We start from the raw sequence: 18,696 nt of genomic DNA on the forward strand, positions 1-18,696 counted from the left end.
AAAGAAAAAGTAAGAAAGAGGGACAACCAGATCCCTGAATACTTATGCTTTTCTGCAGGCTTACAAGCAGAATTAATTCTTTCCTAGAAATTTTGAAAGGTATTATTAATTACTTCACTCCTAGGAATTAAACTCAACCCTACCCATATTATGGGATAAATTGGACAATTGCTCTTCAGCTTTGTTCTTACCTAAAATGTATTTAAATGAAACTTAGTTCATGAAGTCTCATAATAATTAGTTCAGTAGAAAATAATGTTTCTGAAAATATAAGCCTTCCCTTAATGTTGAAAAAAATATTAGAAATCATACTGGAACACATAATATATACTGTACATCAGCTAATAATCCAATTGTCAAGAGACCAGTGGCCAGAAGAGATCACTAAAGCTCTTGAGAACAACTTAGAATTTAGTATCACATTTTAATGCTCATTCATTTGTGTAATTCCAATGATATGGTATAACATTTGGCTATTTTTCTGACTTAAAAAAGAATGTGCAATTAATCAAGTTTCCTTTCTGAGCCATAGACTGATTTTGAACAGGAGATGTTAATCCTTGCTTTAAAATTAGTGTCAAAAACAGTTTTATTATGCAAATATTCGGCAAGCATATTTTCCCTTTCATGGGCATGAAAATTCACATTTGAGCCTTATAATTAAATTAACACATCAAGGGAATCATGCATGAAATTAGTATTTCAAGATAAAAAGTGACTATATGGGCAAGACTGGTGTCATGATGTCAAAAATTGTAGTTGAACTATTGTCTTTGAACTCCCTTCATATTGTAATGATATGGTGACTTTATATTTTAGGTATCATTTAAAAATAGCACATACCAAGGGCAACTCTAGCCGCAGATGCATCATAATTGATCCAGAAGGACACCCATGAGAGAATTGTAATTAGGATAGAGGGCATGTAGGTCTGGAGAATGAAGTATCCAATGTTTCTCTTCAACCGAAAGCTCAGTGAGAGCCGAGGGTAGGCACCTACGGTAAACAGACAGGGATTACACTGGAGATCAGACACAGCAGACAAAGAGTTTGCTTTCATTTCCATGGGTCAACAGCATGCATTTGAAAAGCCCAGAATGGAGGGGTGGTCCACAACCATGCAACCTGCCTCCACCACCTAAGTTCCATTGAGAACTTGGGAGATGAATGATTTTCAGTCTACGTATGAGGTCATGATGAGGCTACTCTTCTCTCATATACTCAGCTGGAAACTGTCCCTGAGAAAACTCTTGGAATAGTGACAACTATCTTATTTATTTTTCAACTAATAATCTCCTTCTCCTCGACTGTAAATAGGGAAGATTTGGCTCAAGGCTTTACTGAGCAAAATGGTTTCTATCAGTCCTCCTCCGTCAGCCCATCTAGAGCAACAGTGCAGATGTCTGAGGCACTGACCCTGGACCCCCTGGAACAGCTCAGGCACCCCCTCTTCAAGAGCATGAGAGGAACAGAGGGTAGCAGCGTGCTCTGAGATGCTCTGCTCCAACCACAGGAAAGGAATCAAAGAGGGCTGAGAAGAAGCATCCGGTCTGCTTTCCTGTATTTCAATCCCAGTGTTAACCTCCTAATGTGTACATTCCACTTAGACAGTTGTGAACCCCACCACCACTGCCAGTGCAGAGTGAGAAAACAGCCCACTGCTATGCCACCTGTATATTTATTTACCTTTTCTGTTTGATTTTGGTTTTTCGTTGAGGAGCAGGCACGTGTAACCTCCATTTCTTCCTGACCATTTCAACAATATACTTTACCAGTTTCAAATCGCCCAGCTCTTAATTTTCTGGACTCAACTGAGACTGCTGGAAGGCCAGCCTTCTCATCAGATTCCTTGCCTCTTCTCCTCCTGCCTTCAATGATGGGTGGTGCTCTCTTTCTGAGATTCATCCACCCAAAGTTTCAGGAGACCTCGCATTTCTTGTCTTCATCCTACTCCAAGCCTGACAGGCTCACGTTCCCCTCCTGCCTCCAAATATGTGCATTTTCCTGATTTTACTTCACATCCCTTTCTGGTTTTGTAACTACAGTCTACCCCTTTTCCAGTCTGGTTCACTCATATGACTATTTCTTCTATGTAGTAAATGAAAGACTTTAATTTCCAGGCTTCTACTTTAGCATTAATCACATTTTCAGTCAAAATTATATAACGGAGAAAAGAATTAGCCTAATACACACAGCATTTAAAAGCTGACAATCTGAAAATTTTCTCCAATCTCTTGTGTGCTTGTGTGTTTGTCTAGTTTCTTTTATATAACTCTGATCAAATGCACATATTGTATTATCACTGTAACATAAACATATTCATCCTTATTACAAACTACTTACATATACAATTTTGAATTTTTCCTGATTTTCCATCAAATATATACACATATATTCTATAGTATATAAATACATTTTCCTGAATGTGATAAATTTAGGGTGTTGCCATTGTTGCAAAACTTTAAGTAATATTCTTAGGAATACCTTTGAGTTGAGTCCTTTCATTATGCTTAAAATTATTTCCTTAGAATGAATGTGTCAAAAAAGGAATTATTAGGCCAATGTTGGAGGCTTTTGATACATAGTCCCGAATTACTTTGCAAAAGAACCATACCAGTGAACATGTCAATATGAGTACTTTATAGAAGTGCCTGTCTCATTTTGTAAACAACAGTATTACATGTTGTTTAGTCACTAAGTCATGTCTGACTCTTTGTGACCCCATGGATGGTAACCACCAGGCCCTTCTGTCTATGGGATTTCCCAAGCAAGACTGTTGCAGTGGGTTGCCATTTTCTTCTCCAGGGGACCTTCCCAATTCAGGGATTGAACCCATGTCTCCTGCATCGGCAGGGGAATTCTTAACTGGTGAGCCACTAGGGAAGCCCCTTAACAATATTACATAATATTTAAAAAAATTACTTTTGCTAATTTCCTTGGGAAAAATTTGTCAAATCACTTTTTTTAATTGATTACTTCTTAATGCTTTTTCCCCCCAGATTTTAACCTTATCAGTTCAGTCACTCAGTCATGTTCAACTCTTTGCGACCCCTTTGTGTGGCTGCAGCACACCAGGCTTCTCTGTCCATCACCAACTCCTGGAGCTTGCTCAAACTCATATTCATTGAATCAGTGATGCCATCCAACCATCTCATCTTCTGTCATCCCCATCTCCTCCTGCCTTCAATTTTCCTAGCATCAGGGTCTTTTCCAATGAGTCAGTTCTTTGCATCATGTGGCCAAAGTATTGGAGCTTCGGCTTCAGCATCAGTCCTTCCAATGAACATTCAGGACTGATTTTCTTTAGGATGGACTGGTTGGATCTCCTTGCAATCCAAGGGATTCTAAAGAGTCTTCTCCAACACCATGGTTCAGAAGCATCAATTCTTCACTGCTCAGCTTTCTTTTATGATCCAACTCTCACATCCATACATGACTACTGGAAAAACCATAGCTTTGACTAGATGGACCTTTGTCGGCAAAGAAATGTCTGCTTTTCAATATGCTGTCTGGGTTAGTCAAAGCTTCCGAGGAGCAAGCGTCTTTTAATTTCATGGCTGCAGTCACCTTCTGCAGTGATTTTGGAGCCTCAAAAAGTAAAGTCTCTCACTGTTTCCATTGTTTCCCCATCTATTTGTCACGAAGTGATGGGACAGGATGCCATGATCTCAGTTTTCTGAATGCTGGGTTTTAAGCCAGCTTTTTCACTCTCCTCTTTCATTTTCATCAAGAGGCTCTTTAGTTCTTCTTCACTTTCTGCCATAAGGGTGGTGTCATCTGCATATTTGAGGTTATTGATATTTCTCCTGGCAATCTTGATTCCAGCTTATGCTTCATCCAGACTGGCAGTTTGCATGATGTACGCTGCATATAAGTTAAATAAGCAGGATGACAGTATAAAGCCTCGATATACTCCTTTCCCAGTTTAGAACCAGTCTGTTGTCCCATGTTCAGTTCTAACTGTTGCTTCTTGACCTGCATAGAGATTTCTCAGGAGGCAGGTAAGGTGGTCTGGTATTCCCATCTCTTTAAGAATTCCAGTTTGTTGTGATCCACATGGTCAAAGGCTTTTTGGGTAATCAGTAAAGCAGAAGTAGATGTTTTTCTGGAACTCTCTTGCTTTTTCAATGATCCAGTGGATGTTGGCAATTTGATCTCTGGTTTCTCTGCGTTTTCTAAATCCACCTTGAACATCTGGAATTTCTTGGTTCACATACTGTTGAAGCCTGACTTGGAGAATTTTGAGCATTACTTTGCTAGCATGTGAGATGAGTGCAAGTGTGTGGTAGTTTGAACATTCTTTGAACTTGCTTTTCTTTGGGATTGAAATGGAAACTGACCTTTTCCAGTTTATCCTTATAACTATTAACTATTTAACCTTATAAATAATCTAATTATACCATTAATTCATCTTTCTCATTTTTTGTTCCTCTGTTTTTAGCTATTCATTCAAGTTCTTTTGATACTAATCTTTGCTTATACTCTACAAGCATTTTCCCAGTTATTTAAAAACTTGTAATAGGGTAGGGTGAAGGATATATAAAAACATAAATTTCTGTACATAGTTGAGTCTATCCAGTTTGTTTTTTCCCTGTAATTTTTAAAACCTGTTTTTAAGTTTAGATAAGTTCTCAACAGACAACTGACCACAACCCTATTGTGAGGGTTGGTGATTATTTCAGGGTTTGATGTGAAGTGAACATGCACATTGGTTTCTGTTCCACAAACAACTAACCAAGTTTTCCACGCCATTTGTGAAATAAAGCTTCCTCTGAAAGATCTGATACACTCTGTTGTTTTATAATACATTCCATGTCTATGTGGCTACATACATAGATATGATGAGCCAGGTCAGAGCCTTGCCTGGGCCCTGGCACCGAGTGCTCTCCACATGTCTGAAAAGCAGAGTGATCACATGTTCAACATCTTATGCTGCTTCCCATAAAGGTCAAAATAGTCACCTGGGAATTTTAGTTTCTCCAAAATGTTTTCCCAAGTTCACATTAGTTTTATTTTATACCATGCCTCTGTATTAAACATAACATTTTCTAGCCAAGAAGTTACCCTTATTGCCTCAAAATAATTGTACACATTTCTTGCCTCTGCTGATTTTTACCCCTTGCTCTCCCCTTAAGAAATGTCTTTCCTTAACCATACTTCAAGGCCTTGGTCAAATGCCACATCTCCCATAAATCCTTTTTTACCCCCAAATGCAAGTAATTACCGTCTTTAGCTATTTTCTTTCCTCTTTAAAATTATAATCATTAACATTTACCAAGATAAGATCTTCCTTAGTAAGATGAATAAACTCCCAGGCAGAGTTTGTGAGACAGTTTTCATATACTGTCATGCTTAGCTAAATGTCTAAAACATCTTTGGTTATTAACAAATGCACCAGTGTGCTGAAAGAATGAACAGGCATACTTGATTTATTTAATAAGTTTAATACTCAAAACAGTCAGTAATTTTATTAAATCTTGGTTTGAAATCCTATGGCCACCTTCAACATTTATATTGAAGTACCTTCAATATCAGATCTTAATTTGCAATTTCATAGTGATCTCATGCCTTTACTAATCATTTGCTACTTTATGCTTCAGATATTTCTCACTATATCCACTCTACTTGGAACGCTATCCAATTTCATCAGGACAGACTGGCTTATGCTGTAGTAGCAAAAGACCCCTTAAATCTCAGTGACTTTACAACAAAGATTTATTTGCTTTTTCTTTCTTGTGCTCCATAGTCACTCAGCTTCCTCTATCTGGAAGGCAGCTGGGACACTGTGAAAGAAGGGCCACACATACTTCCTATCACATTTCATTCTCCAGAGCAAGTCTCATTGTCAATCTTTACGTCACCAAGGTAGAAAAGTTCCATCCTCTTCCAGGGAATTGCAGCAAATATTTTTTTAATGACAATGTAATCTATCATATTCCCCATTTTCCATTTTTGGAGTCAACTTTCTTAATATTTTCCAAAGTTCAATTTCTTTAGAGAAACTGTCCCCTACAAGGCAAATACTGATATTCATGCAGTGAAGTTCAACTGATACACTTTTGAGAATACTTACCCTGGGCAACATGGAGGCCAGTGATATAACAACATAGTCAAATATTTGGAGGGTCATTAGTGGCCTTGAAGAAGGAAATACTACTCAGATCTCAAAATTATGTATTCACCAAGATACTGTTTAACACAGAACATAGAATTAAGAAAATATACCATTTTCTTATGTATTTGTTTAGTAATTACATTCTGTTTCTTAAATATGAAATACACTTTCAAATTAACAAAATTCTTAGGCATTCACCACCTGTCTTATCCCTCAATCCCAATCTCCTAGTCCCACAGGTGGGAATGTTAAGTGGAGGAAACAATAAAGATGAATAAGAAGATGGTCTATGCTCTCAAATGTTAATAATCACAAGAATCTTCAGAGATGTCAAGACCTATTCTTCTAGGCAAAGGCTTTTTTTGTTGTTGTTTTAATTAATTAATTTATTTTAATTGGAGGCTAATTACTTTACAATATTGTGGTGGTTTTTGCCATACATTGACATGAATCAGCCATGGGTGTACACGTGTCCCCCTGTCCCGAACCCCTCCCTAGGCAAAGGCTTTTGCCATTTGGTGTGCAACTTCAAGAATGCATAGAGTCTCTGTTGGACAAGGTCCTGACACTGATACAACAGATATCTTGATGTAGCCTGTATCTGTGGAGAAAATTCCTCAAATGATCATAACAAGTGGCTTGATCATTTTCAAGTGGGAAAGTAGTGAGTCAGTTGCACCGAAATATAACCTTCAAAAGAGCAACAGAAGCTTATAAATTACAACAGAAAGGCACAGAAGCCCTAGAGCTTGTGTGGCAATGTAGATGTGGTTCCGTTCCCAAGTAGATGCTGAACCATCAAAGGTAGAGTCCCTGAACACAAGTGCATTGTTCCAGTTCAGGACTTCCTTGGCAAGACTATCTATTGAAATGCTGATCTCAACCTTTTTTCCCCAGATGCACTAAAAGCTGTGCCAGAAACAAGGCCCTGGATCTCTTGTGCAGCCTAAATAAACAGAACTTTCTAAGGCATTAATATTGCTGAAGAACTCATAAAAATGTGGATGCAGAGTATCATGTCACCTTTGTCAAGTGTAAGAGCCACTCAAATGTATCTATAAAGTCACAAGCTCATATTCTGGCAACTGCAGTAGGGTTGGCCTACCTACATATTCCTGTCCCCTTCCAAGGCAGCCACCAAGGGGGTTCTCCCAGGACTGCCTAGGAAGCTGCGTGATGCTTTGCCTGGGAGCTCAGGGATGCTCTTGGTGTCTTTATGATGCTCTCTCATTCATTTATCTCCTTTTTTTTAACTGTATAATACAACCTAAAGTTCAAAATGGTGTTTCAAATTTTCTCACCCCCTCTTACCAGTTACCTAAATTAAAATATTTTCAAAACTTTCATAAAGGAAAGTAGATATAGGAAATAGGAACTAGAGAAAGAGGAAAAACAGACTTTTTCAAAGACTGTCTCAATCAGGCAATAATTCTCTTTCTGATCTCTACAGCAAAGCTGGAATGTGCTGTCCTATGACTCTGGAGCAAAGAGCAGGGGCCTCTGAGAGATCCAGGTTCAAGCTCAGGGTTTATCTGGGATACTCCTTTAGGAAGTTGGTTGTCCTCTCAGATCCTTAGTTTCCCTGTGTATAAAATTAGGGCATGGATATCATGAGTGAAATAGGGAAAATATAGATAAATTTTACTCCATTGATTACAAACTATTATTCTGCAGAAGAAACTAAAGAGAAAATGAAAATAAAATGCACAGAATGAGAGAAAATATTTGCAAATCATATATCTGATGAGGAACTTGTATTTAGACTGTATAAAGGTTTACAAAAAATACAAACAACCCGATTTAAAAATGGGCAAAGGACTTGAATACATATTCCTCCAAAGACGATAAGAACAGTGTGCAGTAAGCACATAAAAGATGCTCAGTATCTTACTCATTAGGGAAATGCAACTCAGAATCACAATGAGATACCATTTCATACTATTAGGATGACTACAATAAAAAAGACAGATAAGGACTTCCCTGGTGGCTCGGTGGTTTAAAAAAAAAAAAAAAAAAAAATCCACCTTCCAATGCAGGAGACATGGATTCGCTCCCTGATCCAGGAAGATTCCACAAGCTGCGAGGCAACTAAGCCTGTGCACCGCAACTACTGAGCCTGCGCTTCAGACCCACAGGAGCCACAGCTCCTGAGCCCCTTGTGCTGCAGCTACCGAAGCCTGTGCACCCTGGAGACCATGTTCTGCAACTAGAGGAGGCACAGCAGTGAGAAGCGTGTGCACCACACCTAGAAAGCCGACTCTGCCTGCCTGGCACAAGTAGAGAAAATCCTGTGCAGCAAGGAAGACTCAGGACAGCCAAAAGTAAATTAATAAAATTATACATATATATGTGTGTATGTATATATATATATAAAGGCAGACAATAATATGCATTGGTGAGAATGTGGATAAATTAGAACTATCATGTATTGCCTAGGGAACCTAAATGGTACGGCTACTTTGACAAACAGTTTGGAAGTTCCTCACAAAGTTAAACATAGTTATCATATGACCCAACAATTGCGATTCTAAGTACATGCATAATGCAAATGAAAACTTACATGCACAGAAACACCTGTGCATGAATGTTCATAGCAGCTTTATTCCTGATAGCCAAAAGGTGCAAATAGCCCCAAATTCATCAACTTTATGTACGATTAAACAAAACATGATATATTCATACAATGGAATATTGTATTGTTCCAGCAAATATACATTGTATTGCTCAAGCAACAAAAAGGAGTGAAGTACTGATACACATCACAACATGAATGAACCCTGAAAATACACTGAGTAAAACAAGCCAGAAACAAAGGACCATACGGTGTATGATTCCATTCATACGAAGCATACAGAATAGGCAAACCTACTGCAACAGCAATTAGATTAATGGTTACCCACAGAGACAGATAGAGGACAGAAATGGTATGGAGCTAACAGAAGTAGAAGATATTAAGAGGAGGTGCCAAGAATACACAGAACTATACAAAAAAGATCTTCTCGACCCAGATAATCACGATGGTGTGATCACTCACCTAGAGCCAGACATCCTGCAATGTGAAGTCAAGTAGGCCTTAGAAACCATCACTACGAACAAAGCTAGTGGAGGTGATGGAATTCCACTTGAGCTATTTCAAATCCTGAAAGATGAGGCTTTGAAAGTGCTGCACTCAATATGCCAGCAAATTTGGAAAACTCAGCAGTGGCCACAGGACTGGAAAAGGTCCGTTTTCATCCCAATCCCAAAGAAAGGCAATACCAAAGAATGCTCAAACTACTGCTCAATTGCACTCATCTCACATGCTAGTAAAGTAATGCTCAAAATTCTCCAAGCCAGGCTTCAGCAATACGTGAACCATGAACTTCCAGATGTTCAAGCTGGTTTTAGAAAAGGCAGAGGAACCAGAGATCAAGTTGCCAACATCTGCTGGATCATGGAAAAAGCAAGAGAGTTCCAGAAAAACATCTATTTCTGCTTTATTGACTATGCCAAAGCCTTTGACTGTGTGGATCACAATAAACTGTGGAAACTTCTCAAAGAGATGGGAATAGCAGACCACCTGATCTGCCTCTTGAGAAACCTGTATACAGGTCAGGAAGCAACAGTTAGAACTGGACATGGAACAACAGACTGGTTCCAAATAGGAAAAGGAGTAGTTCAAGGCTGTATACTGTCACCCTGCTTCTTTAACTTCTATGCAGAGTACATCATGAGAAACGCTGGGCTGGAAGAAGCACAAGCTGGAATCAAGATTGCCGGGAGAAATATCAATAACCTGAGATATGCAGATGACACCACCCTTATGGCAGAAAGTGAAGAGGAACTCAAAAGCCTCTTGATGAAAGTGAAAGAGGAAAGTGAAAAAGTGGGCTTAAAGCTCAACATTCAGAAAACAAAGATCATGGCATCTGGTCCTATCACTTCATGGGAAATAGATGGGGAAACAGTGGAAACAGTGTCAGACTTTATTTCTTTGGGCTCCAAAATCACTGCAGATGGTGACTGCAGCCATGAAATTAAAGGATGCTTACTCCTTGGAAGGAAAGTTATGACCAACCTAGATAGCATATTCAAAAGCAGAGACATTACTTTGTCAACAAAGGTCCATCTAGTCAAGGCTATGGTTTTTCCAGTGGTCATGTATGGATGTGAGAGTTGGACTGTGAAGAAAGCTGAGCACCGAAGAATTGATGCATTTGAACTGTGGTTTTGGAGAAGCCTCTTGAGAGTACCTTCGACTGAAAGGAGATCCAACCAGTACATTCTAAAGGAGATCAGTCCTGGGTGTTCTTTGGAAGGGATGATGCTTAAGCTGAAACTCCAGTACTTTGGCCACCTCATGCGAAGGGTTGACTCATTGGAAAAGACTCTGATGCTGGGAGGGATTGAGGGGAGGAGGAGAAGGGAACAACAGAGGATGAGATGGCTGGATGGCATCACTGACTCGATGGACGTGAGTTTGAGTGAACTCTGGGAGTTGGTGATGGACAGAGAGGCCTGGCATGCTGCAATTCATGGGGTCACAAAGAGTCGGACACGACTGAGTGACTGAATTGAACTGAACTGATAGGGTTAGGGGAAGCAGGTTGGGGGAAATGAAGAATGACTGCTACTGAGTACAGAGCTTTCAGGGTGATGAAAATATTTGGAAATTGATTTGAGGAATGTCATGATTACAAAATTGTAAATACAATAAAAACAACTGAATTACATACTTTAAATGGTTAAATTTTATGGTATATAAATTGCACCTTAAGAACTCTGTTAGAAGAAAAAGAATATGTACTACATGTACTTTACTGGTACTAAACATACTGAAAGTGAAAGTCAGTTAACTGTGTCCGACTCTTTGTGACCCCACAGACTATACAGTCCATGGAATTCTCTAGGCCAGAATAAGGAGTGGGTAGCCTTTCCCTACTCCAGGGGATCTTCCCAACCAAGGGATCAAACCCAGGTCTCCCACATTGTAGGCAGATTCTTTACCAGCTGAGCCACAAGGGAAGCCCAAGAACACTGGAGTGGGTAGCCTATCACTTTCTCCAGGGGATCTTCCTGACCCAGGAATCAAACCAGGGTCTCTTGCATTGCAGGAGGATTCTTTACCATCTGAGCTATCAGGGAAGCCCCCAAATATACTAAATGGCCCCAAATACCCACTCGATAAAATCAAGTTACTTGTTCTTTTCCTTTCTCTCCTCTGTGGTGCTTTCTGTGCTCAGGACTCTGTAATCCAAGTGTTTTTACTATTGAACATATTTTTTAAATTGCGTGGAAGTCTTCAAATCAATTCCAAAAGATGAAGTTAGACAAGACTTATTTTTGCAAAGGAGGTGTTGGGTATTTCTAAAAAAATCTGGCTTCTGTAGGTCAGGAGCCCTTAAAGGAAAATTATTTCATAGTAACAAGATGAGATAGTTAAGCTCCCATTTGGTGCTGAGAGTGAATTTTCTCTACTTCAGCCATTTTGCACTGAGGGATTAGTAGTATTTGGCCAGTAAGCACAGGTAACTTGTCTCTGAGGATCCTTCTAACGAAAGTCAATGGGGGAAAAATAACGAGAATTTATCTCTGGGCTTTAGAAGACAATGAGGTATGGATGATAATTCCTTCTTCTAACATTTCATACAATATCAGCACTAGACTTACAGTAGATGGTATTTATATACCACATGCATAATCATTTGATCATGGGCTTTAGTTTAGGATAAAAACTAAAGCACAGAGTTCATGAATGGACTCTACAGAAAATTAAGTGCATATTTTAAGGGTGTGACATGCAGATTTCAAAAAAATTTTGTAATTTGCTTCATTTGTTTTATAATCATAATTGTGAAGCAAAATAGTATTTTGAAAGTTGATTTTTAAAATTTATTTATTTTTTATTGAAGGATAATTGCTTTACAGAATTTTGCTGTTTTCTGTCAAACCTCAATAGAATCAGCCATAGGTATACATATATCCCCACCCTTTTGAAACTTCCTCCCATCTCCCTCCCCAATCTAGGTTGATACAGAGCCCCTGTTTGAGTTTCCCGAGACATGCAGCAAATTCCCATTGGCTGGCTGTTTTACACATGGTAATGTAAGTCTCTGTGTTACTCTTTCCATACATCTCACCCTCTCCTCCCCTCTCCCCATGTCCATAAGTCTATTGTCTCTCTGTTTCTCCATTGTTGCCATGTAAATAAATTCTTCAGTACCATTTTTCTAGATTCTGTATATATGCATTAGAATACAGTATTTATCTTTCTCTTTCTGACTCACTTCACTCTGTATAATAGGTTCTAGGTTCATCCACCTCGTTAGGACTGACTCAAACGCATTCCTTTTTATGGCTGAGTAATATTCCATTGTGTATATATACCACAACTTCTTTATCCATTTATCTGTTGATGGACATCCAGGTTGCTTCCATGTTCTAGCTATTGTAAATAGAGCTGCAGTGAACAATGGGATACATGTGTCTTTTTCAATTTTGGTTTCCTCAGGGTATATGCCTAGGAGTGGGATTGCTGGGTCAGACGGTGGTTTTATTCCTAGTTTTTTAAGGAATCTCCATACCGTCTTCCATAGTGGCTGTATCAATTTACATTCCCACCAACAGTGCAAGAGCATTCCCTTTGCTCCACATCCTCTCCAGCATTTGTTGTTTGTAGACTTTTTGATGAGGGCCATTCTGACTGGTATGAGGTGATATCTCATTGTATTTTTGATTTGCATTTCTCTAATAATGAGCAATATTGAGCATCTTTTCATGTGTTTGTTAGCTATCTATCTGTATGTCTTCTTTGGAGAAATGTCTCTTTAGTTCTTTTCCCCACTTTTTGATTGGGTTGTCTGCTTTTCTGGTATTGAGTTGTTTTGGAAATTAATCCTTTGTCAGTTGTTTCCTTTGCTATCATTTTCTCCTATTCTGATGGGTGTCTTTTCACCTTGCTTATAGTTTCCTTTGCCATGCAAAAGCTTTTAAGTTTAATCAGGTCCCACTTGTTTACTTGTGTTTTTATTTCCATTACTCTAGGAGGTGGGTCATAGAGGATCTTGCTTTGATTTATGTCATCGAGTGTTCTGCCTATGTTTTCCTCTAAGAGTTTTACAGTTTGTGGTCTTACATTTAGGTCTTTAATCCATTTTGAGTTTATCTTTATGTATGGTGTTAGGAGGTATTCTATTTTCATTCTTTTACATGTACCTGTCCAGTTTTCCCAGCACCATTTATTGAAAAGGCTGTTTCTGCCTCATTGTATATTCTTGCCTCCTTGTCAAAAATAAGGTACCCATAGGTGCATGGGTTTATGTCTGGGCTTTCTATCTTGTTCCATTGGTCTATATTTCTTTTTTTGTGCCAGTACCATACTGTCTTGATGACTGTAGCTTTGTAGTATAATCTGAAGTCAGGAAGATTGATTCCTCTAGCTCTATTCTTCTTTCTCAAGACTTCTTTGGCTATTTGGGGTCTTTTGCCTTTCCATATGAATTGTGAAATTTTTTGTTCTAGTTCTGTAAAAAATGCCATTGGTAATTTGATATGGATCACGTTAAATCTGTAGATTGCATTTGTCAGTATGCTCATTTTCATAACATTGATTCTTCCTACCCAGGAATGTGGAATATCTCTCCATCTGTTTATGCCATCTTCGATTTCTTTCATCAATGTCTTATAATTTTCTGTGTATAGTTCTTTCGTCTCCTTAGGTAAGTTTATTCCTAGATATTTAATTCTTTTTGTTGCAATGGTGAATGGGACTGATTCCTTAACTGATCTTTCTAATTTCTCATTGTTAGTATATAGAAATGCAAGTGATTTCTGTGTATTGATTTTGTATCCTGCAACTTTGCTAAATTCACAATTAGCTCTAGTAATTTTCTGATACTATTTTTAGGGTTTTCTATGTACAGTATCATGTCATCTGCAAACAGAGAAGGCTTTACTTCCTTTCTGATCTGGATTCCTTTCATTTCTTTTTCTTCTCTGATTGCTGTAGCTAGGGCTTCCAGAACTATGTTGAATAGTAGTGGTGAAAGTGGACACCCGAGTTTTGTTCCTGATCTTAAGTGGAATGCTTTCAGTTTTCAGCACTGAGAATAATGTTTGCTGTAGGCTTATGATAAATGACCTTTACTACATTGAGGTAGGCTCCTTCTATGCCCATTTTTTTGAAGAGTTTTAATCATAAATGGGTGCTGAATTTTGTCAAAGACACAGACTGGCTGAATGGATACAAAAACAAGACCCATATATATGCTGTCTACAAGAAACCTACTTCAGACCAAAAGACACATGTAGACTCAAAGTGAGAGGGTGGGAAAATATATTCCATGCAAATGGGAAGCAAAAGAAAGCTGGAGTAGTAATCCTCATATCAGACAAAATAAACCTTAAAATATAGAAGATTATAAAAGATAAGGAAGGACACTACATAATGATCAAGGGATCAATCCAAGAGGAAGACATAGCAATTGTAAATATCTATGCACCCAGCATGGGAACACCTCAATACATAAGGCAAACACTAACAGATGTAAAAGGAGAAATCGACAGTAACACAATAATAGTAGGAGACTTGAACACCCAACTCACACCAATGGACAGATCTTCAAAACAGAAAATTAATAAGGAAACACAGGTCTTAAATGATACATTTGATGAGATGGATCTCATTGATATCTTCAGTACCATTCCATCCAAAGACAGAAGAATACACCTTCTCAAGTGCATATGGAGCACTCTCCAGAATAGACCACATCTTGGGTCACAAATCAAACCTCAGTAAATATAAGAAAGTTGAAATTGTATCAAGCATCTTCCCTGACCAAAATGTTAACTAGATATCAATTACAAGAAAATAACTGTAAGAAACACAAACATGTGGAGATTAAACAACACATTTCTAAATAACCAACAGGTTACTGAAGAAATCGGGAGAATGGCATTGAAACATGTAAAATATCATGTATGAAAAGAGTTGCCAGTCCAGGTTCGATGCACAATACTGGATGCCTGGGGCTAGTGCACTGGGACGACCCAGAGGGATGGTATGGGGAGGGAGGAGGGAGGAGGGTTCAGGATGGGGAACACATGTATACCTGTGGTGGATTCATTTTGATATTTGGCAAAACTAATATAATTATGTAAAGTTTAAAAATAAAATAAAATTTTTAAAAAAAGGCAAATCAAAGATTTTCTAGAAACAAGTGACAATGAAAACACAACTCAAAACCTATGGGATGCAGCAAAAGCAGTCCTAAGAGGGAAGTTTATAGCAATACAATCCTACCTCAAGAAACAAGAAAAACATTGAATAGACAACCTAACTTTACACTTAAAACAACTGGGAAAAGAAGAACAAAAACCCCAAAATGAGTAGAAGGAAAGAAATCATAAAGATCTAAGCAGAAATAAATGAAAAAGAAAGAAACAATAGTAAAGATTAATAAAACTAAAAGCAGAATCTTTGAGAAAATAAACAAAATTGACAAGCCTCTAAGCCAGACTCATCAAGAAAAAAAAGAGAGAAGAATCAAATCAACAAAATTAGAAATGAAAAAGGAGAGGTTACAACAGACAATGCAGAGATACAAAGGATTATAAGAGACTATTATGAACAACTATATGGCAATAAAATGGATAACCTGGAAAACCTCTTAGGAAAGTTCAATCTTCCAAGACTGAACCAGAAAGAAATAGAAATTATGAACAACCCAATTACAAGCACAGAAATTGAAGCTGTGATCAAAAATCTCCCAAAAAGCAAAAGTCCAGGACCAGATGACTCCACAGGAGAATTCTATTAAACATTTAGAGAAGAGCTAATGCCTATCCTTCTAAAACTCTTTCAAAAAATTGCAGAGGATGGAACACTTCCAAACTCATTCTATGAGGCCACCATCACCTTGATATCAAAACCAGAAAAAACAACACAAAAAAAGAAAACTACAGGCAAATATCACTGATGAACATAGATGCAAAAATCCTCAACAAAATTTTAGCAAACGGAATTCAGCAACACATCAAAAAGCTCATACACCATGATCACGTTGGGTTTATTCCAGGGATACAAGGATTCTTCAATATATGCAAATCAATCAATGTGATATACTATGTTAACAAATTTAAAGATAAAAACCATATGATAATCTCAATAGATGCAGGAAGCTGATTTTTGAAGAATACAAAATTCACGTATCTTAACAGAAATTTTTCATCATCACTTAGTTTTGGATGCTTTTCTTTCTCTTTCTTCTAATCAAGGCAGAAGTATCTTGAAATAAAGTCAGAATATATCAGTCCAGATACAGCCCAGAAAAAAGGAAGAGAAATAAAAACATCACATAATTTAAAAAAGCATATTAAGTAATCTCTTCTCCATGAGTTTCTCAAAATTTGCAGTCTTTCAAGCTCAAAGAAAACTAAAAGTTAGGAGTCAATTTCAGATTTGGCAAAAACTGTAGAGAGCAAATTTTGTGCATCAGTAGGATGTGCATTCAAGACTTGCACAAAAGCTGAAGTCCCAAAGCAGTGATCATGTGTCAAGAGGGATATTTAAGGGTCTCTTTGGTTATTAGCTGTATATATTTGTTGAAATAAACTTAACCCAGTATTTCTTTTAACACAATCCCCTTACTGTCTGCTACTGAAGTACTCTGCTCACATTTTCGCAGTTCCTTCATAGTCCTTACAACCAAGGACTCAGATCTCTTGATTTTGAGCTTTATAACGCTTTCTTTCAGAGAAGGCAATGGCACCCTACTCCAGTACTCTTGCATGGAAAATCCCATGGACAGAGGAGCCTGGTAGGCTGTAGTCCATGGGGTCGCAAAGAGTCGGACACAACTGAGCGACTTCACTTTCACTTTTCACTTCCATGCATTGGAGAAGGAAATGGCAACCCACTCCAGTGTTCTTGCCTGAAGAATCCCAGGGATGGGGGAGCCTGGTGGGCTTCCGTCTATGGGGTCACACAGAGTCGGACACGACTGAAGCAACTTAGCAGCAGCAGCAGCAATGCTTTCTTTAATAGTACACTATTACAGCTAAGTGTTTCCTCTCTATAATGTTACCAGAAAAATACAGAATTAAATGTCTCATATTTTCTGAAATGTGATTGTAAAGAATGTATCCCTAATTTTCTTCTTTTCTACTCTTATGTAACTAATAGTCATAGCTACTGCTGCTACTGCTAAGTCGCTTGGTATATAATAAATGGCAATGAAATAAAAAACAATGATAAAAATTATAACTATCTAGTCAGGGGAGGAAAAATAGATCAATTTGAAAGCAGCACCAATTAGACCAACAACTCTCTTCTGAATAGAAACAATAGACAGTGGGGTAAACAAAGTCATATATTCAAATGGAGAAGGAAAAAATGCTAATCTTTCTTTTCATAACAGTAAATTCATCCTATAAGAATAAACAATAACCCTGTGTACAAGACAGCAAAAGAGACACTGATGTATAGATCAGTCTTATGGACTCTGTGGGAGAGGGAGAGGGTGGGATGATTTGGGAGAATGGCAGTGAAACATGTATAATATCATGTATGAAATGAGTCGCCAGTCCAGGTTCGATGCACGATACTGGATGCTTGGGGCTGGTGCACCGGGACGACCCAGAGGGAGGGTATGGGGAGGGAGGAGGGATGAGGGTTCAAGATGGGGAACACAGGTATACCTGTGGCGGATTCATTTCGATATTTGGCAAAACTAATACAATATTGTAAAGTTTAAAAATAAAATAAAATTAAAAAAAAAAGAATAAACATGATATAAAGTCATATACAGATTGTTTAAAAAAAAACTTGAAGAACTCTGACCAGGAGACTTACACTAAAGAAAATATTTTTAAATTTTTAAATTTTAAAACTAAATATTTAAAAAATATTCTTCTTAAGGCAGAAGGAAACATTCCCACTCCAATATTCTTGTCTGGAGAATCCCCATGGACAGAGGAGCCTGGTGGGCTACAGTCCATAGCGTTGCAAAGACTCCAACACAAGTAAAGTGACAGTGCACACACACGCGTGTGGCAAGGAAAGTCCATGAACCACAGTGATACAAATGGATTTCACAAGCACAATGTTCAGTTAAAGAAGGTAGTCACAGAATAAGCTAAACTCTATTATCCCATTCAACTGTCCATTGATGAATGTACTTGATATGGATAGAAAAAAGAGGAAGAGAAACATCAACTGTGGGCTGTAACAGGGGCAAAAGTCTTCAGGCAGTATGCAGGAGTGAGTGGAGGAGAGAAAAAGCTGAATGCAGCAACTAAAAGAAAGCTCTGTGCTGGGAATGCTAAGAGCTAAACTAAAGAGGAGAGGTTAGAGCTAGAACTGGATCCACAGTAAAGGACACTGGATTCTGTGCTGCAGGCAAAGGCAAGACATCACAGGTTCTGGAGCTGGGAAGGGGATTCGGTGAAACAGTGTGGCATGAGCACTATTTACAGCAGTCAAGACATGGAAGCAGCTTGAATGTCCATCGACAGATGAATAGATACAGATTTTATGCACATATACATATATATATATATATATATATATAAAATATGAGTCAGTCATAAAGATGAATGAAATA

At 38.1% G+C, this 18,696-nt stretch overlaps 1 protein-coding gene across 3 annotated transcripts in view; it reads right to left on the reverse strand.

Moving 5' to 3' along the window:
- The window catches only part of GABRB3 (gamma-aminobutyric acid type A receptor subunit beta3), a 285,371-nt gene that overhangs the window by 22,682 nt on the left and 243,993 nt on the right, over positions 1–18,696 (reverse strand). For 2 of the 3 annotated variants that reach the window (XM_070774991.1, XM_070774990.1), the window contains exon 7: positions 844–996. The exons of the other annotated variant lie outside the window; for it this stretch is intronic. In XM_070774991.1, coding sequence (XP_070631092.1) covers positions 844–996 — 153 coding nt within the window. The remainder of the gene's footprint in view (positions 1–843; positions 997–18,696) is intronic. 3 annotated transcript variants of the gene reach the window in all.

This window comes from Bos indicus, chromosome 21 (assembly GCF_029378745.1).
Source record: "Bos indicus isolate NIAB-ARS_2022 breed Sahiwal x Tharparkar chromosome 21, NIAB-ARS_B.indTharparkar_mat_pri_1.0, whole genome shotgun sequence".
NCBI lineage: Eukaryota > Metazoa > Chordata > Mammalia > Artiodactyla > Bovidae > Bos > Bos indicus.